This window comes from Telmatherina bonti, assembly GCF_933228915.1.
Source record: "Telmatherina bonti genome assembly, chromosome: 2".
Lineage (NCBI taxonomy): Eukaryota > Metazoa > Chordata > Actinopteri > Atheriniformes > Telmatherinidae > Telmatherina > Telmatherina bonti.
This window is the reverse complement of record NC_136620.1, coordinates 33,764,402-33,792,396: the sequence shown is the minus strand read 5'-3', so window position 1 is coordinate 33,792,396 and position 27,995 is coordinate 33,764,402. Positions and strand designations below refer to the sequence as shown.

The 27,995-nt window shown below is 39.1% G+C and overlaps 2 protein-coding genes across 3 annotated transcripts; both read right to left on the bottom strand.

Moving 5' to 3' along the window:
- Positions 1 to 362: 362 nt before the first annotated feature.
- On the bottom strand, positions 363 to 5,742 carry sinhcaf (SIN3-HDAC complex associated factor). Its single transcript, XM_079260377.1, has 6 exons — positions 5,634 to 5,742; positions 2,976 to 3,103; positions 2,132 to 2,231; positions 1,926 to 2,049; positions 1,694 to 1,844; positions 363 to 749 (listed from the first exon to the last, which is right to left on the bottom strand). Exons 1-6 carry the CDS (start codon positions 5,721 to 5,723, stop codon positions 410 to 412), a joined length of 933 nt encoding a protein of 310 aa, XP_079116503.1. The 5' UTR covers positions 5,724 to 5,742; the 3' UTR covers positions 363 to 409.
- A 1,684-nt stretch (positions 5,743 to 7,426) lies between these two features.
- Positions 7,427 to 25,884, bottom strand: LOC306770188 (DENN domain-containing protein 5B-like). Of its 2 annotated transcripts, XM_079259022.1 has the most exons (21): positions 25,645 to 25,884; positions 22,099 to 22,208; positions 20,503 to 21,217; positions 19,313 to 19,500; positions 17,667 to 18,176; positions 17,318 to 17,549; positions 16,460 to 16,610; positions 15,372 to 15,459; positions 15,163 to 15,282; positions 14,919 to 15,071; positions 14,706 to 14,784; positions 14,537 to 14,612; positions 14,331 to 14,459; positions 14,113 to 14,234; positions 13,694 to 13,839; positions 12,236 to 12,357; positions 11,623 to 11,807; positions 11,360 to 11,442; positions 10,811 to 10,937; positions 10,502 to 10,676; positions 7,427 to 8,653 (listed from the first exon to the last, which is right to left on the bottom strand). In XM_079259022.1, the coding sequence occupies exons 1-21, from the start codon at positions 25,754 to 25,756 to the stop codon at positions 8,470 to 8,472; spliced, it is 3,807 nt and encodes a 1,268-aa protein (XP_079115148.1). In that variant the 5' UTR covers positions 25,757 to 25,884; the 3' UTR covers positions 7,427 to 8,469. The 2 variants fall into 2 exon arrangements, with proteins under 2 accessions (XP_079115148.1, XP_079115147.1); XM_079259021.1 differs by having other exon boundaries at positions 14,537 to 14,784.
- Positions 25,885 to 27,995: the final 2,111 nt, after the last annotated feature.

The window sequence follows — 27,995 nt, the reverse complement described above, 5'->3', positions numbered from 1 at the left end:
TTCAAGTAGCACCTTTTTCTATAAATCTGTGGATGTGTTGCGTTTTGGAATAAAGTCCATTGAATGTACCAGCAAACCAGAGCTCCAGCATTTCATTTAAAGTAGATCAATAACACCACAGATAATGGTCCATCGTTGGGATGGTAAAACATATTAAATACAAAGAAAGAGACTAAATGAAAAACAATAGTCCATAAGTTATCATTTACACATAATAAACAATCCCCCTGCGTTGTCATGGAGAAGACTGAAGGATTTTTAGCTGCTTTATGATTGAAGGCAATCTGAGGCAACTTCTTTCTTTAAGTCCTTGTAGGGAAAAAAAAAAAAAAAAGGAAAGAAAGAGAAAAACGGCACCCCAAGATATCTTCACAGATGTCGGCAAAGTGGGGGGGGGGGGGTCATGATTTCACCAGCCTTCATCTCCCACCTCTCCACTCCTGGCTGGGGGTGTTGTTGTCACGGTGACGCATAGCTTAGCAGGTTCTGCATTTTCTTCACACATAGGCGTCTCCTTCACTTCCCCCTCCAGCTGGGGTTTTTCCACCCCCACTTGGCCTTCCTCTACCTCCACTTCTTCTTCGTCATCTTCCTCCTCCTCCTCCTCTTCCTCCTCCTCCCTTTGCTGCTGCTGCTGCTGCTGCTGTTGCTGCCGCTGTTTTTTGCGGCAGCACGGTTTGAACAAATGGGGGTCAATGAGCACCTCCCCAAAGCGCCCCTTGTAGATTATTCCACAGCAGACCTTTTGCCTACACAAAACAGGACATGTTGTGTTTACTGGAGAACATCTGAACCAGTAAAGGCTGGAGTGTTTGCATTAAATAACTGTAAGAGTTTAAGTAAAGGAAAGGTTAAAATCAGCATGAATGCAAACAGAAAACTCTGCTGACTCTTAAATGTGTATTAAGATGAAATTTAACTAAATTACCTTAAATTTGTTCAATTGTGTAACTATGAATTGTTAATTTTTCTCTAATTTATTAAGTTACTTGAGCAACTCTCATGTCTGTAATACCATTTTATACAATGACTGGAAACTGGGTCATGTTATGAATTTCCTAATTACATTACATCACAGTCTAACAATTTTATTTTTTTGTAAAATTACCTAAAAATGTTAAAAATAGGATTTAAGAAAGGTAAGCCCTTATCAGTGCATGCAGTGTAAAACTGAGCTAGTGACGCAGCTTCTAGATTGTAATTAAAACTTAATTATTTGTGCTAGATTGGAACTTATTTTTAGAAAATGTAGACATAGATAGAAAAGGTCAAGTAGCGAATTGTGACATTAAACCGGACCACCGTCATTTTAATGGCCTGACCTTTGACAAATTGGTTTTAAATTGTTGAGCAAGACGTTTGTCATATGAGAGCAAATGTGCTGCAAAATCACGGATGCATTTAGTTGCTATATGACTCCTCAGGTGGAATGAGTCACCAAAGTCTGACTGATAAGAACAGGGAGAGTTGTTCCACTGAAATAAAAGCAACAAATTAAAAAGGAAAGACAGTCATAATTAGAAAAGTGTGTGTGGACTATTGACTAGACGCTGCTTTCAGAACCATTCATAGTGCGTGTAAAGTTGTTTTGTGTTCATGAAATTCTGTATTATGAAGGTTAAATAAAATAAAACTTGAAATTTTTTATAACAAATAATGAACATGTCAAAGATTTTCTTGTCATTTAACATACCTCTTCCAATAGGTCAGATCCAGAAATGAAAAAACAGGAGAACGGCTGGAACCTGGGCTCAGCTCGGTGTCTGAACCATCATCTGAGAGATTGCTGTAGCTGGGAGACTGAGCAGGGGAGGCACTGGAGGTTGTGCTGTGGGCATCTGAATCTGGTAAACGGCAAAACGCAAGAATGTTACCCCTCAGTTATCGATGACAAAGAAACAACTTTATAAACAAGCTGAACTAACTGTTTCTTTTCAGCTCTTTCTGCAGCCGGTTGATCTGGTTTGGCCTTGCTTTCTTGGAAATGGACTTTATTTTCTTGGGTCTGGAGGTGATCTTTAGGCTGGGACCTCCTCGTGCATCAACAACCTGTAAGAAAGAATGCAGTTTTAAATTTCAATTATGTATCATCTTGGCAAAGTGGCACCAGGAGCTCGCAAGCTGAACTCACATGGTTCCAGTTTTTCTTGGTTCCCACAGGAAGTTTTTTCCATCGCTTCACGAGAAGAACGCATGCATTACAGATTTCTCCAGATCGTGTTTCACTCAACCTGCAAACCAACAACACTGTGAGTCCACAAAACATGACAAATATATATGTGTGTATATATATATATATATTTTTATATATATATATATATATATATATATATTTTTTTTTTTTTTTTTTAATATATATATATTTAGCATATAAATATATATATTTAGTATATATATTTTTTTTTTTACTTCAACAAAATAAAAATGTACAAAACTTTGTTTTGCTAGTCATTTTTTCAATTAGAAAAAAAAAGGAAACAACACAGTAGCCAAACAATCATTCTGCTACTATAATGCCTTAGACAACAAGTAAACAGATCAATAAAAACAATAAAAATGACAAAAATTGTATTTTTTTATTTATTTGAAAAAAAACCCGATTTTAACTAAAAAAAAAAAAAGTAAAAATTGAAAAGCAAATAATCCCAATATGCATTTTTTTTATTTGATTTCCAACCCCTAATATATATATATATATATATATATATATATAGACCCACCCTATCACTTATATACATATATATATTTATTTATTTATTTATATATACATATATATATATATATATATATATATATATGTATATATATATATATATATATATATATGTATATATATATATATATATATATATATATATATATATATATATATATATATATATATATATATATATATATATATATATATATATATAAGTGATAGGGTGGGTTTGCAGCTGTTTTCCAAACTCCACGTGTCCAGGTGTGTCTCTTACCCGAAACAACTCCTGAAGTCCTTCTCGTAGCGCTTGCTGTCAGTGAAACGAGAACTGGACGACTTCGCGCGGCAGATGCAGCAGCCGTCCAGACTCCTGTACATTTTGGGCTTGTGAAAGCCGAACATCTGTGTGCACAAATAAATATTGAAATATTTACAACTCCAGCTCTCGTCAGTGTGCATCCTGAGTGAACTGCAGCCTCTTGTTGCTGCACATTTCTGCTTCTGAGCGTATTTTGCTTTGCAAAATAAGTTAGCCTAAGTCTGCAGTTCATTTATTTAAAATGTAGTTATTCATTAATATCATACACGTTTTTGTTGCGTTTTTGTTGGAGCATCCTTCAGCTCTGACCCACATGGTGGAAGTAGGTCAACAGTCAGACAGCGTGTCAGACAGATAATGTCACCATGCTGCGCTCACAGGATTCACGCTTGCTTTTGGAAACTCATTGCACGCACTCGTGTCCCGCGGCTGCACAACATACATTACTACGCTTAAATACAAACCGCTATAAATTACATTGTACAGACAGAAATGTTAAAGTGTATCTTGGGGATCAGACTCAAAATACATCAAGCTTGCATTATCTAAAAGTACTGAGATTTATGTTGCTAGGCAAAATGTAATTTCCAATGCACATGTGGACCTAAACTGCGGCAAAACTGCGAGCCGCGCCCCCCAGACTGGTTTTTTTTTTCCTCCCTTGCCATCAGTCCTCTGGGTCTTCTGACAGTGCGGTGCCACAGAGAGCAGACAGAGATCAGGTAAAAGCAGAGACCTATCACTCTGATGCTCATTACAGAAACGGGTTGAACTAGCATTTTGCATGTGGATTTTTTTTTTCTTATTCAAATACATGTGTGGATGAAAAAATACAAATAGTGGTCTATATGACATTGACTGAGAGTGGAAAACAATTCCAGGTTGTTATCATCAGCCTATGCAAAGTCTTCATAGATAATCTAAAATTAGGCAAGGTTTTATTGTTTTACATGTCCATAAACTAAAAAAGGACACGACAGTTTTAGACAAGTCATATTTGTCTCTACAAAACAATTAATCCAACTCTAAATAATTTCAGTGCTCACAAGCTATTCAGTTAGGTAGTTATACAGGTGTGATTCCCACTAAAATGCTTTATTCAGATGGAAACGAAAAAAAGCAGCTTCATATGTACAGATAAAATGCAAAATATTGTTTGAATATATATATATATATATATATATATATATATATATATATATATATATATATATATATATATATATTTAGTAATGAAAAGTTTATTTAGACAAATGCTATATGAAAAGTTAGTAGGTGTATAAAATGATAACACACAGCCATTTCAAATGTTATTTTGTTTATCAATATCATATAAAACTGTTTTTATAGACTCGGTTCACCACCGTCATGCAAGTCCATCAGTTTTTTTTTTTTAATCTCCTCGTGCCTCATCTGTAATTTACAAACGATCTCTGCAGCAGAATACAGTACGTGACGCAACTCAACATGGCAACACACTTCAAAGGCGGAGGCAATGTGGAGAAGGGGGTGTGATGCGATTTTCCGCAAAAACTGCGATATTTAAAATAAACCGTAAAAATCCCCCTGAAAGCTACTGGACTTGCCTAAATACCACATGCACTCTTTTAAAATTAAAGAAAGCATTAATTTATATCGAGAAAAAAGTGTAAGTCGCTCATTTCACCGCCCACTCCAGCGAGGAAGCATGGCATGCCACACGACCTGCTTCTTGCGCACCCATTTTATGATGACCGTCCTCTGCTCGACGATGTCCGACTTCCCTCTCTTCACTCCAACTTCACGTTGAGAAACAAAACTGAGACTAACGTTTTTCGAAAGCAAATTACCTTCATTTTAACACTAAGAGAAAGATTTCCTGTTAAAATCGTGTAATCTGGTCTTTACTCTTTGTTATTCCACAGCCGCGTCACTGCAACAGACCACATTCAACTACATGTGCGCGAAGTTCAAAGCGACTGCCTTTTGAAAGTCGGTTTTTACTGTCGTTTCTGATACCAAACTACATTATTCGCTAAGTTTGAGTTTCATAAGGCGTTTAAAAGTAGTTTGGGTTTGCGAGAGCTGTTTTGTTGACAGCAGCGCCCGCGTGCTGAGTCGCATCTCTGGTCCGGGTGGGCGTGAGAGATTCAACTTGGCTTATGTAGCAGGCATAAATGTGTAGCACACTGCAGACACGCTACAATCACGCCGTGGATGCTTATTCTTTTTCAGAAAAGCGTGTTTCTAACTTAAACATACCCTAAAAGCGAGTTTGAATTATTTTAGCGATAAAAATGAGTAATTTCCTTCCGCAGTCAGATGCACCGAGCGGACTAATAACAACAACAACCATCATCTTCTCTTTACGTCTGCTTGCGAGCCCATTCTGAATCTATTTAAACTCTTCTTTGCATTTACCTTTATCTTTTTCCACTTTTTGATTTTACTTAAATCTTCTCAAATATATCCAGCACGTAAAACTGACCAGTCAGTCGGTCCTGCAGCAGGCCTAAAAAGAGCAATTGTTCAAGTCGAAGCTTGTTTTTAATTAGACATCCGAAACGCACAGAATAAGACTTAAAAACCCTCTCAAAACACAAAAAACAAGCACAAACCGACAGTTATCGTTACCTTGTTGTAAGTTGAGTCAAGCTGATATAAAATATTAGTCCGTGTAGTCCGTGTCGTTACGATGTGACCATTAAGAAAACGAACCCGCATCAGTAAACCCGCTCTCTTGTTGATGTCTGCGCTTTAGGACGGGACTGGATAGTTGTGGCGGTAGTGCGCATGCGTCACTTCCACACCTCCATTTCAGAGTAGAGCAGAAGGCTTTTTTTCTTTTTCTTCAATCAAATTATTTACATAAACGACGTATGACGTCTGCGTGCGTCTGCAGTCTGCTGGCCTTATAAGGATGGAAACGTTACGCGGGAACAGGGGGCTCGGCCCCGGTTGCTATGGCACATTGGAGAATGTAAGCAAGGGGGCGGGGCCTGTCGTTTTACTACAGAGCGCCAGATGGCTCGTCTGGAGGCCTATGGTGCTTTGGTGACTCGAATTGCAAGACAACAGACGAGATTAGTGGTGAGTGAAAAAGGTGGATGAAACTTTGATTTTCATCCAGCGATCAGTGAAGGACGAACAGTCACTTGCATCAGAGAGAAATAAGCCAATCACATCCTCCAAGATTGCTGTTTGTGTTGCATATTACATTTTTGAAATACACAACAAATAACATGACGAATCAATCGTGTTGTCACAAAGTACCCAGTTTAACCATATTCTCCTTTGATATATAGAGATCTGTCTCAAGGCACTTCAGTCAATCCTCGGAATATGCTTAGGCAACTCCTAATAAAACGTACAGTTGTGCTCATATGTATGTATTCATACCCTTTCATTAAAGAAAAGGCTGAATTTACAACAGTCACTCAAATAACTGGAGACTTAAAAAAGGAACAATAACTAAAAATTTCCAAAAATATAATTTAGCAATATAAGACACTGTTTTTTCATTTAATTGAGTTGAAGAGAAAAAATAGAAACAAACAAATTGGTCCTGGACAAGTTAGAGCATTTTTCTGTTGAACAGTGGGACAAAATACCTGTCAACAGGTGCAGAAGTCTGACTGAGAGGAACAGAAAACACCTGACTGTGGCAGAAACATTAAAGGATTGTTCAACAAAATATTAGTTTATGAGTGATGTAATATTTAAATGATAAATTATCTTATTTGTTTGCCTTTTTAAAAAAAAATATTTCTATTGAACCAGAATTAGAAAATATTGAAATGATTTTCATAAAATTTTTATTTATTATTACTTTAGTCAATTTCAGCTGATTTTACAGGCAGCTGTGTATTCCTTCTTTAATGAAAGGGTATGAATAATTATAAGCACAACTGTAATAGTTAAATTACAGTGCAGGAGACATATTTTTCTACAGGGTCCTCTAACTCAGAGGTTCAAGGGCTCCTGTTTTGTAGATTTTAGATGTGCAACTGCCCCAACGCACCTGATTCCAATGAAATGGAACCATCTTTGTATTAAGATCTGCACAATGACCCATTTATTTGAGTCAGTAGTTGTTGAAGTAAGCAAACATCTAAAACATGCTTTCTTTACGAGACTGCTTTGATGTGGTGATTATGACAAAAATAGTAAGTTGTATTAGCGTCATAATTACTGTCGATCCACATGTAGACTGTAGACATTTAACGAATTGTGAATTGTACTTAATTTCTTTAACTTTGCAAGAATTATACCTCTTCCTGTGTTTGATAGTCGCACACACACACACACACAATACACAAATAAATAAAGATAGAATTTATGTCAATAACTTTAATTTTCAACAGCACACTTCATAAATAATTCATTATTGCTTTCTCTAATCTGTATTTAAACACCAGAGACTTGGTCATAGTAGGTTACAGAGTGCTTGCAGGATAGTGAAGACAGCATTTTCATTCAACTGTTAAATTAAAAAGCAACAACATAATATCTAGCATTTTTACGAACCTGTGCTCTATTTATTGGATGAATTTTGCAAAGTAAATTGAATGGTTTAGAAATAATCAACAAGTCTTATAATCCACATAAGGAAGCATATCCAGAATAGAATTCATTACTGGCCACAGACACAAACAAAATGCCTTTATACAGGAAAATATTCCACAAATTTATAATAACAAACGGGTAAAATTCCAATGGGTTCGATGGAGCGATTCTATGAAAGATCTGATGAAGGAAAATATTTACAATGAGAAAAGGGAGGAAAGCTTTCTAACAAAATATTATTTTAACAGACACGACTAGGACACCAGTTCAGATCCAGTGTTTTACCAACTGAGGATTTCATGGCATAAACAATGACAATCAGACCAGACATTACACAGCATAACAAGAGTATAATGTAATTTTTTTTCTTTAAATTATATTATGAAATCATTTTTTTCTTGACAATATATATATTAACATACCAAATAAAAGAGTGTTTAGAAGGAGTCATGACACTTCAGATCACAACACCCAAAGACATGAGACTAAAGATTTCTGGCCATGCATGTTTAAAATGTAAGTGCAAGCAATACAGCAGTAGGACAGTTATAGTTGCTCTAAGGTCAGATCCAGTACATGATGTAAGCAGGGAAATATCTATTGTGGGTGTGAGTTTATTCAATGACTCCATTTCTCCTTGAGGAAACAGAATTTCACAGTGTAAACAAGCATAGGACTATTTCCTGAAGCAAATACAGTATATAAGACATCTACATCAGTGAACAAGGCAATATGTTTGGTGCTTGATAAGCCAGTGTCTTCCTCTGGTTCGCTGGCTGTTGATGATGAAGTCACATTTTGCAGGTGTCAAATGTACTTCCTCTTTCCACACGTGGAAAGATGGACATTTTTTTTAACACATCAGTGTGCCTGCACTGGGTTTTGGAACAGGAGCTGGGCAGGGTCAGAGGTCAACCCCTTTAACCAGCGCTGCTTCCAGGGTGACGCTGAACTCGTGCAGCGTTTGCAGAATACGACAGAGGGAGTGCACAGACACACGGTCCCGCAGCAAGGCTCCGTCCTCGTATGTTCGAGCTGTCAGGGGACACTCTGCCAGCAGGGGAAGCCACTGAGACAGAAGCCGGTCCCTGCAGAGAGAAACCACTGATGGTTAATAATAGTTTAACACCTGAAGTGTGGTACTGAACTGGAGAGTTTGCTGAATACAGAATCTAAACACCAAAATAGTTCTCTGCCAAAATGCTTTGATTGTTAATTAAACTGAAGGTTTAATCCAGTTAATGTCAGTTTATATGGATACAACAAAGCTGTTACATAAACCAGGGAAAATAAACCCCAAATAAAGTCCTAAATATACTTTTAAAACATAACTTGAAGTATTTGAGAGAATATATGAAAAGAAACTTAGAACCAATAAGAGGGCAGCTGCCTTATAATGGTAAATAATCCTACTATCCTCATCAGGAATTTCATAAACAATGAAAATAAGTGCACTTCAGCAACTTCTACCACTTTCATCTTATCTAAATTCAGTTTCAGTTTCTTACTGTATTTATGCAGACATTAGAAAAATAGATCCATTTTATAATAATGGTGTCATCCGATGTCCAATTCAAGTTTAGAAAAAGGCAGATTGTGTCACCTTGCTGGACTTGGACAAAATCCCCTCCAGACAAATCAAGAAGACAAGCATGTAAATCATCTAAAACCCACATTGCACTAAAATGTCACAAACACAAAAAATGGGGGAAAAAAAAGAAAAATGGTTTTTGAAGAATATTTACCCAGGTGAAATTCAACAGTCCATAAACTATGAAATTAAGGGTTTTATAATTATTTCCAACATAGATAGTGAACCAAGTTGATTCAGCTTGGCAATAATTTTAAATGATAAAAACAAGAGTCAACTAGCAATTTCATATGAGCATCCAGACGGGTCAAGAGTTACCCCAAACAAGTTATTGTCGTGACTGAATATAAAAAAGCATCCCAGAGATTTTGTTGTTTAGTAGGAAAGATTGTGATTGTGGCATGATGTAAGTAAAATATTCTGAAAATCCAAAGGAATCTCTGTACATCAGGGTCACTGAACAAGATCCAGCAACACGGCTGACAAGATCAGAAGCAATTTGGTTAATTTTAAAGCAAAAATTATGACAAGGGAAATCTGTTCAGCAAAAAAACCTAACATCAAGATAAGAAAACAGGTAAATTCAGAACTAAAACAGCCAGTCTCTTCAGGTGTAAAGATGTTTAAAGAGTTGCATAAAGAGCTGATGCAACACAGGGGTTAACACACCCCTCTCCCAATCTAATAAAACATAATCTGCATCAGTATTTCATGCAATGTTTTATGTGCTATTTTCAGTCAAACATATGATTTGTAAGATTTGCAGGTCCTTGCAGAGTGTATTTATTTACATTTACACAGCCTTCCTGCGGTAGAAGCTGTTTGTTTTGTTTTTTGTTTTTTTAACCTGTCCTGTCAACCATCATGACAACAGAATGATGTTTTGCTGAACAAATTTACACTTTCTAAGAGGAGCCTTTTGGATATCAGCCGTCCCCTTGATTTTTAAATTTATTATTTTAAATTATTTAATCTATTATTTCTTATTCTTTATTTTTACATCATAAATATGTTTTTTTGTGTGTGTTTTTAATTTTCTGCTTATAACTGCCGGAGTGGACCGGAGGAAAGCGACAGCGGAGGAAAAGGATGAGAAAGAAAACAAACAAAAAATTAAGAGAAAAAAAGGAGAACACAACAAAAAGTAGAAAACATGCAACACAACTGCCAGAAATTCAACAGGCAAACTGAACATCTTTTACACCGTTAGAGAACATGAAGTACCTAAAGCAGAGTTGTAAATGACGCTGATCGTGACTAGAGAGATGACAGATTTATTTTTGGATGCTGATTGTATTTCTTTCGCTGAATTTTTACTGTTTATATAAAAATGACTTGTAGCCACCTGATTCCAAGGCAAACGAACAGCTGGAATTTTCCCTCTTTTCCGATGTTTCGGGGCGAGGCATTGATAGTATTGACGTAGTGGCACAGCGAGTCGCACGGTGGGCCTTTTGTTAGCGTTGATCCCTGCAGGTCACCCATTTGATCAGCTGTCTCCATGGAAACTACTGCTTTCTCTGCAGGAAAGAGTTGGTGACAGTTTTAGTTTTCAGGACACAGTTGTTGCATGCCGCTTGAGGCACAATATTCTGACCACCACACTAGATGGAGACAGGAAATGTACAGCTTTGCACCAACTCGCAATACTTACCTACAAAATCCCAAACAAACACGTTCCTCTGGAAAAGACGGTTGGACTTTAGTCCATGGAGGAGGAACTTTTCCAAAGCAAGCACCAGTCCTCCTTCACCACATAACAAGACCGTCAGGTTTCCTCTCTGGGACGACAGAAACAAGAGAGTAAGAAAAGTGTCTCGTGTGGCAGAAGGAGCTGCAGTCTTCCCAAATGCAATTTACCCTGACCCAAGAGCATGTGACACAACATGTGCTTGTATATTAAAGCTTGTGTAGTAAAAATTTTATTAAACTCAATGTCAAAGCCCAATAAACTTCCATAAAGTCTCTGCAGTTCTTTGAACTTGCTGTTGAGATGAGAGGCTAACAAAACGCACCAGAAACAAACCAGGCTCATGCCGAAGGAGCTGAGGTAATGAACCAAGTTACAGATAAAACCAACACGTGCTGGATGCTGCTGACAAGATATCTGTCTGCACCTTAATTCTGTTGATCTTTCAGCTTAACTGAGGCAACAGCAGGTAAAATGATTTGTGACCGTGGACACACTATCAACGTAACACACCTCTTGTTCCTGTTTGTGGAAATGCTTAACAAGGTTATTGGCTGCTTCCCTCATGTCCTCTTGTACTTCATCAGAGTGCATTCCTGGAAAGACAAACGTGGAGTTACAACAAAAATGTGTGGTTGTGTGATGATAAAGGTGAGTGAAAGAGATATGGAGCTTTGCTGAGAGGTGATACAGGAACAGAATCTGTTGTTGTGATGAGCTTAAAAACAAGTAGGGCAGCTATTGTACTAAAGAATGTGCTTTTTGTCAGAACATACTGCTCCGGCTGCCAAGTGATCCCAGCACTGTCCGCACACTCTGGGACGGAGATGCCAGCTCTGGAGGCGTCCCTGTCCACCTTCCAGCATCCTCCTCTGCACCAGGTGACACCAGCTGACCAATGAGGACTCTTTCCAAGCTGCCGTCTCCCACGCCTTTCCCCAGCCATCGACCACATGGGAACCTGAAGAGACACACACATCATTTGTTCTACAGGGACAAGAAGTCTGGTGACTCAATTCTGACTCAGTCAGCTACAATAACGTGACAAGAGTGCACACTTTATCTGTTATGTAATATCAAAAGCCGCATTTTTTGCACCGTATGTTTTATCTGTTACAAAAATTTTCTTTGGCTCTCACGATGTGCTATCTGCCATCAACATTGAAAGACCTGACATGTATTTTCCATGTTCTTATTTTTTGATTAATGTCATCTTGGAATGAAGGCATTCTTCCATCTGAGACTTTAGGGAGTGGATACACCCACAGTCTTTAACAAATTATAATTCTGGAAGCTGCTAACCACAAATACATTCTTACACTGTGCCGCTGTGTTTTGGGGTCTCAGTGAGTTTTTACAAATGATAGATGGTCAGAAGATAAAACTTACTTATAAGTGTGCCCTGTGATCTCATTGTACACCATCACGCAGTCAATAAGACACTTTGCCAGCAGGCCTGAGTTCTCCTGCACTCCCAGCTGCAGGGTGCTCAACCTGCCCAGATTCTTGCACTGAAATAAAGCACAAATCACTATTAGAGGAGTCTGCTGTGGGTTCATACAGAAGTCAGAATTTTTATCACTTACTTAATGTTTTTAGTTGTTTTATTAACCAGAATTCAGTTAAAGAGACAGTATTCAGGGAATGATGTTTTTCGGGGAATGTGGGTGGGTTCTTTGCTCTATGTCCTTGTGTGTGTGTGTGTGAGTGTGTGGAAAGAGCTTGTGTCTATTTTTTTTAAATGCCTTTTTATCCACTGTTTGTTTTAATCCTTATGACTTGATTTTATCCTGTAAAGCACTTTGTGTTGCCTGAGGCATGAAAAGTGCTCAAGAAATAAAGTTTGATTTGATTTGATTTGATTTGATTTGATGTATGCAAACGTTTGTTTCTGTGAAGAACTAAGATGATCTGAAGTTAAACGACAGTTTGAGCAAGAATAACATTTTAAATTAGTTTCAGATTAGAAAAGGAAAGTGCATGCAGTCAAGGAGCGATATGCAAATCTATTGGTTCCTCTGACTTTGACTCACTTTAAAAGTTTCAGGCCTTATTTAGCTTTTAAGAGTATGGTTCCTTGATAACTAGAAAAGGCCAAGTGACATAAAAATCTTAAAAAATATACTATGAGTCTTAAATCCATAATGCAATTACATGGGAATAAATTTCCCATTTAATTGGTCTAAAGTCTTGCTAGAAAAGCAGATATAAGACCCTTTGCACTTGCAAAAGACCCTGGGAAAGATTCAACAGAAAGTGAAGTACTGAGCTGCTGTTTTGCTATGCAGCAAAAAACCTGCACAAATAAGGCAGAAATTGAAGCGTTCGAGGGACAGCTTTACCTGCTTCATCAAGATGAAATTCATTGTCAGGAATTTGCATTCAATAACATTAAAACTTTGTTTTGGGGCTGCAACAAGCACATAAGTGCTTTCCTAACAATAAACTGCTTTCAGAGAGTTATAATGATGTTTTGTGCTTGTGCTGCAACCAGCAATAAAGGGGTTCGTTTTGCCTGCTGAGAAAATAATGGTCCGTCTATAAGCAACCATTACGCCAGGGCATTAATAAAAATCTAAAAACGTTCAAGCAGAACTTTTATTTAATTACTGTTGTCTAAAGATCAAAAAATCTTGGGAAAGCCTTATAAAGGGCATCATATGTGAGATGGATTGAAAATCTTGTAGCATCAAAAGAGATGAAAAATCTCTCAAACAGCAACAAAAGAAGTTTCACAAAGAAGCACAGTCTCCAAACCTGAATTTAAGACCTTCTAAAACTTCACAGGTTTCATTTCAAACTTTGGAAAATCACAGTAATCATATTTTACATGGGATGTGCACAAACCTGGAAAAAGATTTCTTGTGTATTCTTTGGGATCTGTCTAACTCCTGAATCACCCAGTTCTCCTGACAAACACACCCAGGGGTTAACTGTTGCCATTGCAATGCTCAGCTTCTTCATGGGTATTATGACAACACGGTATGGTATGCCTGAAAAGACACAAGAGATCAAAAACAAAGCTACATTCATGCATTTTTCTTCATTCTTAAAACTTTTAACACAGCAGTAAGGGGAGAAGTTTTCAGAAGAGCATTTTTAAAGCAGGTTTAATGTGACTCGAAAGGACATTGGATGTAAGGCATGGAAATAAAGCTGGCTGGGTGGGGGTGAGGGTTATAAAACTTTCTTCTTTCAGTGTCCTTGAAAGCTACAAAACAGCCTGTAAATTCAGCCATTGTGCTGTCAAGGTTTACAGGACTCACAGATAGAGGTGAAGACGCGTGTAAAACAGAGGTAGTCCACAGTGTTGAGCGAAAGCAGGTGGAACAAAAACTGTTCCCTTTCTTCCTCACTGAGCAGGAATGCATGATGTTTATACAGTTGCCTGTTAGTGGAGAAAAAAGAAGACAAAGACTAAGTCAGACAAGTTACAGGTAAATGTAATGCATTTAAATAGGCAGATTTGTGAGTGATCTCAGACCTGAGCAGCTCCTGGTTCGTCAGCAACTCTTTCAGGTGTTGGGACAGCATTTTCTTCTCCAGAGCCAGATGGATCCAAGCTCTAGCCTGACACACCTCGGACAGACTGTCACTCATGGTCTGGATAAACCTGAACGAACAACATGCAGCTAAGTGTATGAAATATATAAAACTTTGCCCACACAAATACAACACAAGTGTATTTACCTCACGTCCTGTAATAATGACACCTTCAGGAGCAAAGTGCCATCATCAAGTGTCTTCTGATCGACGCAGTTGGGACCTGAACAAGTTGGGAGTATCACACTGATTACTAATTGCCGTTGCACTGAATAAATCACACAAGAAAAACAAGACAGTGGTGTTGTGCTCAGACCTGGAGACTCAGCTGGTGCCTCCACCTTCCCCTGGGCAGCCTGGTAGTGAAGCAGATGGGACCAAAGAGCAGATTTCCCCTGTTATGGATAAACACATTGGTTAACATCCAATGTCTCACGAACAGTCGTGTATTTTGAGATGCTCACATGATGTGAGACAGACATCTCCATATGCATATGTTTGACTAATTATGTCAAATTACATGTGTGACCTGTTTTATCTGCAGTCCATGACCCCAGGTTCTCTCCAGCAAATCACACAGACCATAGATGAGTGTGTTTTCCTGCAGGCCTGTGATGCTGGCCTCTCCCTGACCCAGTTCCACACACTCCTTCCCCATCCTTTCCATTAACATCCGCTTGGTCTAAAAAGCCAGAGAGGAATTTGTAAGCTTTCAACGGTGATTTTATAACAATCAGCTGTATTTCCATCATGCTCAGAACAAGATAGCTCACCTTCAAACGACACTCGCTCAGCAGCCCATCAACAAACTCCCTGTGAGTCTTACTGATGGCTTGAGGCGACGGGTCAAGCAGTTTAGACTGACGGAGGGCTCTCCTAGTAAATGTGTGTTTCTGTTACATAAAAACAACATGTAGGTCTGAGATTGATGCTCTGAAGCCAGAGTGTGTTTATCTGTGTGTCTCTGAGCATATGAGGGTACCTGTCTGGGTTCATTGTCCACTCCTACATGATCAGCTGTCGACCTCTTGGATTCAGACCTGCGTGACGCTGTGACACGACCCGACCACCTATGACAGCACAATGAAATTGACTGTTTAAAGTGCTTGCAAATGAATTCAAATTGACTTGCTACAGAATAATTAGTCATAGTATTCATAATCCTTTCTGTTCTAGTAATATTAGTTTTTTTTCGTGTATTTTGTTACCAATCAGAGCTCTCCTGCTTCCTGTGGGGAGATCTGACTTTCTGTTCCTGCATATATGCACCTCAGCTGGCAAGAACACAAAGTTGTGAAACTATTTGTTTTATTTAGCGTTTGTGGATGAGAAGGACAAGAACAAAACAGTAAGTGAATTGCAAACAGGCCTTGGATCAAATTGTTGAATGCAGAAAGCCTTATTTTTTTTAAAAGTAGCACAGGAAGCTCCCTAAAAAGATAATTTAGTTAGGTTTAAACTTTTCTTTCAAGGAAAATAAAGAAGCCTGTAATGTGGGAGAGATGTTATTATTAAAAGGTAGATGTAGAAAGAGCCACTGGGTCCCTGAATAAGAGTTTAGTTGTTTGGATTTTTTTTTTTTTTTTTTTGTAATAGTTACTTTTTAATAACATAATGAAGGTACTTAATTTTGGTAACATTTAAAAGCTACTGAGACAACAGGAGGTTTTATTTCAGGGGAAAAATTAAATGACGAAACTGTCAAAATGAGCTCCACTTTAACCATTATTGACAGTCAAATCTTGCATTCACATAAATGCGTGAATTATAATGAATCGATATTTAATATAACAAAGAAACAGTCTTAGCAGACATTCTTTTCATACAAGTACTTTTAACATCCTACAGATTTGAGATAAGACTTACATGACTTAACTTCTAGTATCATTTTCACTGGAAGACAGTCTCATAAGAGTATTTTTTAGAAGTGAAGATGTCCTCCCCCCCACCAGCAGCATCAAGTCTTAATGAGATATGTGGATACAATGTGAACCTCTGGGTCCTGCACAAAAGCAACCAGAACGGGAACAGAAATTATTTTCTGACTATAAGCATAAATCAAAGCCTCACTTGTTGGTGTTCTGTGCCTGTGCAAGCACGTCAGCCTGTAGCTTAGGGAAGTATCCTGGATGGTGACGACCCTGGCCGATCCTCATGTCCAGCAGATGGGGGTGTATGGCTGTGTGGTCAGTCTTCAACACCCTGCGCTCAATGGCCTGAGCTGTGGAGACAAGAACAGCTCTTCAGAGCCACATCTTTGAGGCAGAGACATGAACAACCAACAGAGCATTTTGTGCACAGAACTTGGCACAACTTCAAAGCAGAGGGTTTGGGACAGTTCCTATTGGTTAAAAAGCTCTGTATTCTGCTTATATAATGCTCAAAGCCCAGCAAATCCTTCAGCTCATCCCTCTCTCTAATTCCCTAATTCTTTCCATATTTCCCCTCGTAACAAATTCCAGCTATCCCCTTTGTGTTGCAGCTATTGATCTCTCATTTTTTGTTTAAAATGCACTTTTAGAAATCATTTGATCACTCACAGTTCACACAGTTTAATGCTCTGGTGGTGTCAGCACAATCCTAACTGCTTTTAGAAAAAGAGAAAACGGTGATAGCACAACAGAGTCAATATATGAACTTAAACACATGGTGCTAGATTTTCCGATGCCCTCTACAGCTTCTGCCCACCAGTCAAGTCCACCATTGTGGACTTTTTTTTTTCTCTAAACTATTACAAGCTAGTAAAACTGTTAAACAAAACAACAGGGTTAATCTTAGCATCATGGATGTTTCCAGCAGTACAATCTATGAACAAAAAAAGTCATTTAAAGATTTTATTTCAACTGCAGTTGCGAATGTGTATGAATTCAAGATTTATGCTACAGCACATCATTATAATCATCTCTGCGTCATGAGCATTTTACGTACCCGATTCAAAGAGCGTGGTGCATTTCCTGTAAGGACGGTTGTGGGAATCCTCATCACCTGTGTCATACAGTCGCTCTCGCTCCAAACGGTTGTCAAACAGCTGCTGTAGTGGTTCCCTGTCTGCCCAGCGAGATATAATTTTTCCATCCACAAAAGAAGAAAACATGGATGTCTCCAGGAACCGGGACAAGAAGTGCAAGTGAGTTGCTGGCTGAACCGAAAGGAAGGAACCCTGAAACGATGATTTGATATTATCAACTAACAGTATGCTTTAAATGTATAACTTATCTGGTTTTAACGACTTAAAAGGATAATTTTATTAGATCTATTCAGTTATGTATTAATGTACCTTGTCAAAGCTGATGGTTCCTTCGCGGTTGCTTAGCCAAGAGTCCAAATCCAGAGCGCTGTGGATGATGAACTCCTCATACCTGCCGAACATGGCAGCAAAACGAACAGCAAACACCTCCCTTAGCTGAATATTTAGCTTGGCAGCCTTCAGCTCTTCCTCCTCCTCTTCAAACACATGTCCCAGCATCTTCCCTCCCTCTGATATTTTGCCTCCTCCACATCTCCTTGCCAGAGCTTGCAGTCTCTCCAGCACCGCCAGCTCCTCGCCTCCAAGGTTCCCATTCCTCCTGTCCTCCATCAGATCCTCCAGCACCAGACTGCTCAGGTGAGGGGACGAGGTGGTGGTGCTGGTGGGGGGCTTTGTGCTCACTCCTCCCTGTGGTGGAAGTCCAAAATGCAACAGCACCTCACTCAGCTCCTGCATTAGTTCAGTTTGATCTGGAAACAGGGGAAGGTCCTCAGAGGCTTCAACGCAGTGGTTATCAATGTCCACAAAACACAGGTTGGCCTTTGGACAGAAGAAAGAGGAAAACATAAATGAATAAGAAGGCTTTTCAATTACCTCCTCTGACAGATAATCATCAACAGTTTAGCCAGACAAATGTATCTCATGAAGATAAAGTGGTTAAGCTTTGAAGTTAATCTAAGCTGTAAAATGGGGACATTTCATTAATGCATTCTTGGTATTTCCCCATAATTAGCACTCACAGGAGCATGTATGGGATTATCTAATGATTACTGTTATCACTGTAACAGGAGACACAATGAGGAAACCTGCACAAAAAACTGTATAAACCTGCTGAGCAATGAACTCCAGAAAGATCTCTGTAAGAAAGATATGGACTGGTTTGAAAATAAAACTGCCTCTGTAAGCAGCAGTCAGCAGCCGCGCAACCTTCAACATGACCTCTGGCTAACAGTTTAAAGCTACAGGGTTATGCTTGGAGATATACAGCAGATCGGACAGCCGAAGCAGACTGGATGCAGCATCATCCTCCCAGTTTTCATTTTTCATCATTACTTTAGATCAAAAAGGGAAAAGAAGAGAGGACAACGGTGCAGTAATACTTGAAGAGGGCATGTTTCCAGTTCACAGATTACACATGCATTTTTATTTCAATTCTATTACGAATGTTAGAAATTCTACACAAAGCTGCACATGATTAAAATACATCCCACTTTCTGCAAATTGCACAGTTAAAAAAGCACAATATCTAATTCCCATTAATTATTCAGTGGACCCCATTATTATGGATTTGTCAAGCTTCGCATTTTTTGCTTTCATCCCCCTGGAGCTATCTTGGTGCTGCCTCTTTTCTGGGGCAGAGTGACTTCAAAGAGGCTTCAGTGAGACATTCATGCAACATAAAGTAATCTAGGATGCAGGATTAGATTTGAAGCAGTGGCAGCTCTGTGGAAATGCATGTATATAAAGTGCCAGTTTGAGCAGCCTGAGGCAGAGGGAGAGATGCACGAAGGATGCAGCCAATCTGCAAATGACTGAGAGAATGCCTCAATCTACTATTCCTAATCCCTTTGTGAGATCTATAATAAAACGTCTTCATCCCTCCAGCTCTAATCTGTCCTTTAACACAGGGACATTTAAAAGGCATTCACACATCAGCACGTTGCCGATTGCTGCACCTCATGTGGAAGATGCAGTGAGGAACGCTGAGCTCCTTCTCTGCGCTGGATTCCCATCAGGAAAGGCACAGGAGCATCCAGAAGGTGATGCAGTGGCGTAGATATGATGGGCAGGTAGATGTGCTGCCACTGAAATGGGAATAGCAAGGTGGTGATGCCCTCTGCCACCGTCATCAAACGCTGGTAGTCTGAACATGTGAGAGATAAAAAAAAAAAAAGATGTGACATTGGTGGGAGTTAAGCAACTTAAAGAACCAACAGTAGACTTATTTTCATCAAGCAGCATGTTGCCAACATTATTTGTTTCTTTTCTATTTAAATCTAATTAATGTTCCTGTTTATATGCTACAGAGCGCAACACAGTTAAGTATTGTAGTTATGCAGTCAGTTTCATATATATATATATATATATATAACATACATATAAAAGCTGATTTGCTGTTTTTATATGTTTATATGTTCAGGCATTTAGCAAATCCCAACTATGATCTTAATTGTGGAGTAATTAGAAACCAAAAACTTGGCTGAAATAAAGTCTGACTAACTGGCCTAGCACCCTGAAAAAGCAAGGGTTTTATCAAAAATTTAAAGGAGCTCATATCATGCTCATTTATGGAGTCATGTTTTTATTTTGACTGTTGGTAGAACGGGGTTTCATACTTTTATGTGTAGAAAAAAGTCTCATCCTGTACAATGCAGCATCAAGTTCTTGTTATTTTATGTCTGAAATCCTGTTTTAGCTTCTGTCTCTTTAAGAGTTTCCTCTGTAACATAGCATGGCATGCACGAGCGCATCAGGCAGACCTTAAGAACATATTTATGGTTTTTGTATAGATGCTCTGAATGTCTTAACTGACATTTTATTAGGACAAAAATAACATCTATGTGAAAGCATAAATAATTACGTTGCATGTATTTGTCATTTCATATGTAACACATGACAAAAATGGTACTCAGGATCAGCAATGTACAACATAAGTAAAAATAATAAAAATACATTTAAAAAGCAGTAACTTTCTTCTTTTATATTGTCAAAAGTCATGACTGTGCAACTGTAAGCGCTCCAGCATCACAAACCTGAAACTGTGGCTGCTAAGTTGAATTCTGCCCTCTTTAAATGATTTTATGCCTGCAGTGTCAAAACATAATGAAAAATTAAAGTTTGTATTACGACTGGAAGATGTGCTTACCCTGAGAGTAGAGCAGGACTTGTGTCTCCAGAAGGGCGCAGGTAAGTAGCTTCACCATATTATCAACACCCAGCAAGGAGAAGGCCTCTCCAAGAGGATAGTCAGACAGTGGAAGCTCTCCTGGTCCAGGTCTCTGGCACACGATAGGACCATGCACTCCATGAAACTTCAGTGAACGTCCCGGTGGAGGCAAGGGCACCTCATACAGGATGTTATGGATGTAGCTCTCCAGAGGAAGAGGTGGGGCTGTCTGCGATGACACAGCCTGGTGCAACTGAGCCAAAAATTGCCGCGAAGCTTGAAGAAAAGGAAGCGGCGTAATGAGGCAGAGGGCTTTGGATGCATACAAGGTGTCACGCGCCGGATCGAACGAGCCCACGCATCCGAGGCAACCAGAAACCCCGGCCAGAGACTCGGCATCTGACTCCTCCAAGCTGCTCGCGAGGGAGTCCATGCTGGAAGTGGAGGGCGAGGAGGCCGAAGACGATGAGGAAGAGGGGGAGGAGGCTGACGAAGAGGAGTGGTGCTCCACATGGTGCATCTGAAAAAGTGTCTGCATGGCAGTGATAATCTGAGGACTTGTCACCTCCTCAAAGAAGGTGTGAACGAAGCCGTAGGAACGCGTTCCATCATCAGAAGCGATTGTGAATGAGTGAAACTGAGGATCGAGTCTGTCTGCTTGCGTGCAGAAGGACAGACCTCTGGGCATACAGAGCTGCAATCAAGAAGAACAGGAAACAGTTTAGGTTAAACTCAATTAAAAAAAAACAGACTTTTTTTGGGGGGGGTGTCAAAAATTTACTTGATTTACTGAAACTGAAGCTTTTTTTTTTAGGGATTTCAATACACAAAGCTAGATAAAGAGATTCAGTTAAATTAAAATTCAATTTAGAACAAAGAAAAATGAGCTTTTTAAGATACCAAATACCACAGCGTAGAGCAGTGGATCTGAGTTGCTTTCTATAAGGAATTTTAATGAGGAAAAAGAAAGGAATTAACATTAATTCAATCCCATTTGACTCTTCTCTAAGGCTGATGCTTTCAATATCCTGACCTGGTTTTCCTCCAGTGAACAATGAGCGCGCCGCATATTTAGGCATTAGAAAAAGGATTTAAAAAAAAGAGGCAGCAATAACACACAGTTCTTGCTGCACTTCCTTTAACCCTATATTCATTGGAAGATATGAAAACAATGAGCTTGAAGAGGAGCAACAAAATGGAGGGATGATGCTTAAATAACCTGCAAAAAAATCAAGGGGATTTTATACTGAAACATGCAGACAGAACATCAAAAGATGATTTCTTTAGAAATATATAATAATGAAATGAAAAACTGAAAAACATAGTCCTAAAACAGTTCTTAAATATTCAGGTTTTTCTGAAAATTCTTAGTCTTTTTAAAAAAAAATGTATTTACAGTTTTTATTGCTTTTTTTTTTTTTTTTTTTTTTTTTTTTTAAATTGAGGTTAAATTATTCACTTAAATGGTTTCACTGTAGAAATAAAACATTTGCCATGAAACAAACAAGCTGTTGCGACGTAAAATGACCAACAATTCCACAAAGTCTTAAAATGCACAGAAAATCAGCTTCTCACCATGTTAACTGCGTCTTTGTTGAAGGGGTTCCGGTCTGTGTTCTCGGGGTAGTGGACCAGGACCTTTGACTTAAAGGACCGGCGAATGGGACTCTGCTCGAAGTTCTCCCCTAGAAAGTCAAACACGAGTAAAATGAGATGCGGGGTGAGTTGTTTTTTTTTTTTTTTTTTTTTTGTCAGAACGCAGAGATTTAATTTGACCTTGATTAGAGTTGAGTCAGAATTCCTGATAAGGCACAACAGAGGACGACAGAATATGACAACAGGACATATTTGTCTGGTACAGACTATAAACAACATGTTCATGTCCTGTAAACATCAAGGACAATTCTGCTGCTAAGAAGGAAAAAAAAAAAACCTTGGAATGGTTATGTAACTCAGCTCATTAGCATGAAAACAGACTGGGGAAGCAGTGCAACCCTGTGCATCCCTGACACGCCGCAGCAGGAAACTAAACGCTTACAGTATTCTGATTGAAACAGAGTTGGCTGAAATTGCATCACATGCAAGACAACTCTTCATTATTGACACTACTTGCATGTTTTGCTTTGCACCACTCGTGTCAGCTTCAAGGTTCCAAGGTGATGTTTGCACGATCTAAAATGTGATTAGCTTAGAGACATAAGAAGTATAACAGAGAGAGCATAATCAGCTGACGGCAGTGGATGAGATGCTTTCATTATTTAAACATGCTCCAAAGGGGTGTACTTTAACAGTGCTCGTCTTTCTATTTCCCATTTCTCTAACACACCTTGACCACTCCAGGCATGTTCGCAGATATCACAGCAATAGGAAATCAAAACTGCCAGCAAATGGCAAACTAACAACCATCTCTCAGTTGCCAGCACTGACGCATTCATTCAGCTTTTAACAATCGTCTCACCTGCCTACTAGATGACGCACAGGACCCTGAGACAGGAAACTGCAGCGAGAGAGGAGCATCACTTGGAGTCAGACTGGTAGGTGGGAGCAGGCGATTAGAGGGGGAGTCAAAGCTCTTAGCTAAGGATACAAATTGGAGCTGGCTGAGAGGCAAAATCAAGCCTCACACTGAGTTGCCATGGCACCCATTTCCGCTGCGGCCTCAAAGACAGCCATCAAGACAGTGCTTGAGTGCTTGTCATCGTTTACGTCAGCCTTGGTTTCGTCAGCTGACACAGTAAAAAGCCACTTTGCTCCTGACACGAGTTCCCACCAGAGAGCTGGCACAAAAAAAAAAAAAACACTTGTAAATGTCTGACTGCACAACAGAGCAGAGGGAGGTTTGTTTTAATGTGCAAACAGACGCGTCAGGGTTTATTTCAGCTAGGCTGTAATTAGCATGTCCCCCTTCTGTAGCCATGTTAGCTCTCTCATACACACACACACTGATTCCAGTTGAATGGTTGAGCTGTTTAACTTTTTATCTACTTAATGGCTTCCCAGCTTTTATCCTCAAAGATAGACAATCTTCATCACTGCTCATTTCAACATAAACCTTTTTCTCTCATATTAATCCCACAGTTTAGAGGTAAAAGTGACCTTCTTTCCCTAAATCCAGTACACACATTTATAAGGGTAAGCATTGCTCATATTCGCTGGCTGAACTGACCCAATCATCACACCATTACACAAGTACAGAAGGACAGAAAATGTCAGCTGGCACCGACAGATTTGTGCGATCACTGAAGCTGAATTTTATGGCTAAAAGAAAAACAAGCTTCTGTTTATTTTATCTCAGTCTGAGAAACAGACATGGTGGGATAAAAAAAAAAAAGAAAAAAGTATCAAGTTCCTAAAAATGTTTTTAACAAGCTGGATTTTCAGAGCACATGCAGCACATCTATGAATAGACAAGTATATGCATCCCTCTGCAGTCAGCTCTACATTATAAAGCAGCTCTGTCCGGTCAGGGAGTTCTCATCCTGCACTGATGTCATCCCCTGTGACCGCCATCGGGACCGAAGCCTCGGCCTTTCAGCATTCCAACAGGCAGCGTCACGTGAAATTTGATTAGGCTGCAGAAAACACAGTGGCATCTATTGAGAAGCCAACAAGAGCAGATTGTCTCTTGGTGGGCATCCACTGATTACACTCAAACACCAAAAGAGATACCATATAGCCTCATCTGAGCTTGTATAAGGCCAGTGCACAAATGATTAAACCTCAAGTGTCTCGTTTGATGCAGAAAATGTCTACAAAGACATACTGTAAAACCATTCAGATAGCAGCAGAAATCCCTTGAAAGGAGCAGAGCCCCTGTCGCAGTGGGCCGAGATGACCTGCTGTTACATAAGCAGATTGGTGAAGCTGAGAAAAACAAGCCACCCACATGGTCCCCTGCTGCAGGGGGCTGCTAATAACCAGCTGGTTAGTTAGAGCAAAGGCAATACATGCAGAGCTTGACCTAAATATAGAGTTTTCTTATCTTTCTCTGTTCCACACTTGTAAGCAAAGCAGACTACTTATGGTCTCCTCTCCCGGTGGACTTGCTCTAAATGGAGAATTCAGGGTGTGACTATTGTCTGCTGCTCCAGAACTCAAACCTGGAAGTGACGTTCGGGGTATTCAGCTCACTTGTGTGGTTCTGTTTCCTAACAGAGCCTGACGCACACACAAACACACACAGCAGGACACGTGCAGAAAGCACACAAAGCCCCTGGGTGAACATGTCCCTACTTGAGTATCAATAGTTAAGGAGAGCTGTGACACATGATATCACTTTTTCTAAAAGGGTTACCTGTTGCAAATACACCTTCACTGCTAATCCATCACACCTAAACGCACCACACCAAGCACTTCTTTTCACCTTCAGATGGAAAAGAAAGATTTATTTCAGATCACAGAAATCCATGTCTGGTCCTGACCGGGAAGCCATTACAGGGATTAATCAGTGCTGTGGGATTCTGAGAACAATGTGATCTAGGAGCTCATCCACACACACACACACACACACACACACACACACACACACACACACACACACACAAAGTAGCCTTGATTCTCCAGCTGTGTTCCAGCTTCAGTCGGATGCTGTTGTTCTCTCTGAGTTCAGTCTGTTCTGTACGGTGTTCCTGATTCAGGTGTAGGTGGATGATTTGCAGAAACCCACCGAACACATCCTCAACTGAATGGCAATGCCGTCTTAAAAAAAGATATGGCAATCAGATTTCTTTTTTTCTTTGTTTTTTCAAGGACTAGACAAAGATGTAACATAGTAGACCCGTCATTTTAAACCTAAACAAATTGCTTTTGATGCATTTAAATGGAAATTCATCTTTCATGTCTGACACTTTTAGCTGGAGATGCAAAAGCACTCAATGATAATAGGCATGAAGATCCTGAAAAAATAGATGTTATATAAATAATGGGATATATTCCAGGGAAAATCTAGGGCAACTGGGTACACACATTGTCAACATCTCTGACAGAAAAAAGAAAATAATGTGTTAAATCACTGTCATTCCAGCACAGACGGGCCTTTGTGAAACTGATAAATGTCTGACAATACAAACACAATCTCCGTTGCGGATCTTTGTTTTCCTTTAAATATTTTTGAGCATGTACCTGCTCCATCGTCCGGCTCCAGGCCCGTGTCCGTGTCCACTCCACACACAACAAAATAGTGGGCGAAACGGCAGGAAGCCGATCCGCCCGCGGCCGCTGCAGCCCCGTTCATCCTCGACGCGCCGATGGTGAGAGAGAGCTCCTCTTTAGCCTACTTGTTCTCAATGTTGTGGCTTTTCATAACGCGAAATGTCCTCCGTCCTGATCGGTGCGATGGTTGTGTTCAGCCGGCCGCCTCCGCTCGCTGCTCCGCGGTCAGACTGTGATGGAGTCCGGAGGATCCGGCGGTGGTCATCCAGTTTGAAGGGGGGGAGGAGGCTGGGTGGAGAGAGGGAGGAAGGGAGACAAAGAAGCGAGGAAACATCGTCATCGCTGAATCAGACTCATTTCAAAGGGTTAATAATGACTTTTATCGCCACCTACGTCGAAAGATTTCTGTCATATTTCTTTTCTTGTATGATGTCAGAGCAAATATTTATCAAGAAATTACTGCTATTTATTTGTTTGTCTTAAAATAATCTTTTTTTTACACAAATGGAATTTAGAAATCATTTATGAAACGTAGGTATGTAGAGAGAAAAATGTTTTCTTTTAACTCTGAGTTAAACATTATCATCGTGAAAGTCATCATTTATTTAAATAACAGAATAACAGAAATTTTCTAAATGTTAATATAATATTTATATAAATACATTCTTGTTTGGTATATTTGCAGACCAGGATCCAAAATGTAAAGTTTGATTTGAGGAACTGTATCCAAGTTATAAAAGCAGAAAATAACATTAATATCCATATTCTCTATGGAATCCTATTGGAAATTCCTAATTGCATTTTTCCCCCTTTAATTAGATTAATAGTTTTTTGAGTTGTATGAAATTATTTCCAACTGATAATACCATGATGTTTGTGATGTTTACTCTGCCAGATGTTCTCTGAGTGGCACAAAAACCTTCAATACTGTTCAGCAGTTGTTGTGTGACTTCAAGTTCATCATGAATACCAAGAAAACTTAATTTATAATGTTCTGGCAGGCAAACTGAAGGTACTAAGTCTTTATATGGTGGCATATAATCATACTTTTAATGAATGGTAAATAATCTCTATAAAATGGTAACATTACATTGTATTATATCATCACCTTCCAGGATATTTCTTGGATTTTATTGTACTTTTTCAGGGCTCTAAGACGTAGGTATGTATTAGAAGTCTTTACAGTATACTGTGGGCTGCAAGGTTCATCAAAACTTTCAAAACTTTACACATCACCACACAAAAATCCCTGGTTTGCTTTGTTTTCCTGTAAATACTGGCCTCTTCTGACTATATTTATTATCTACTTTTTCCAGATTTTTATCCTCAAAAAGGCAGAAAATGATTTCTTCAGACCAAAAAACATTTCATCAATCTATTCTGAATACTTTATTTCAAGTAATACCCAAGTATGTAAGATATGCTGCTCCACCCTGCATGAAATCTGCTACAAAATCATCTAAAGGAGAAAGTTTTATCAAACAAATCCACTGAAGCAATGTGTCTGTTAGTGACAGGGATAAAGTGTTCTGAGGCCTTTAACCCTTAATATCTAATAATGACAATCCTTTATGCGATGGATGGATGTGTATATGTGTGTGTGTTTCACTGCTTCTGCTGACCGTTATACTCTTGGAAGATATTTTAAATCTCAACAGTTTCTTCTTCCTGGGTGTTAAGTTTTAACTAAGAAATAAATAAATAAATAAATAAATAAAAGGGTAGTATTTCACTCAGCAGCTGTATGTAAGGAGTGGTCCCAGTCACTATGATATGTTGCCTACTAGTCTGTGAACAGCTGCACTGAAGCCTCGTGTTTGGCATTTAGCCAATGCCATCTTGGTGCTTTTGGAGCCAGAAGTGACCGTATTTGGACAAGATAGTAGAGCTGTGAAGTGATACTTGAAACCTGACTGGATACAAACGGCTATCTTGTAGGCCAATATAACATAACCATGTTAAAACACTGCCAATGAACTTATAAGGATTTAATCCCATTGATAACTTGTGAAAAATGCTTCAAGACTGCAAGACTCTTGGTGCTACAAATGTTTTTAGGTCAGCAGAAATAAGTCTCTTCCTCATTTATTTAATTTCTGAAACCAAGTAAACACATCCATCATTTATAGATATGTGTGGATAAACTCATCAACTTGAGTTTGATGCAGAACCCAGTTTAAAATCCTGTCTCTAACCTATTAAAAGCCAGAACAACTTGCAAAATGTCCTGGTTTCTCATTTTTTTGACTGTTGTCGCAGCATATGGAGGAGAAGCTGTTTGACAGATCTGCAGGACTATTTTATCACAGCCTGGTTGAGGT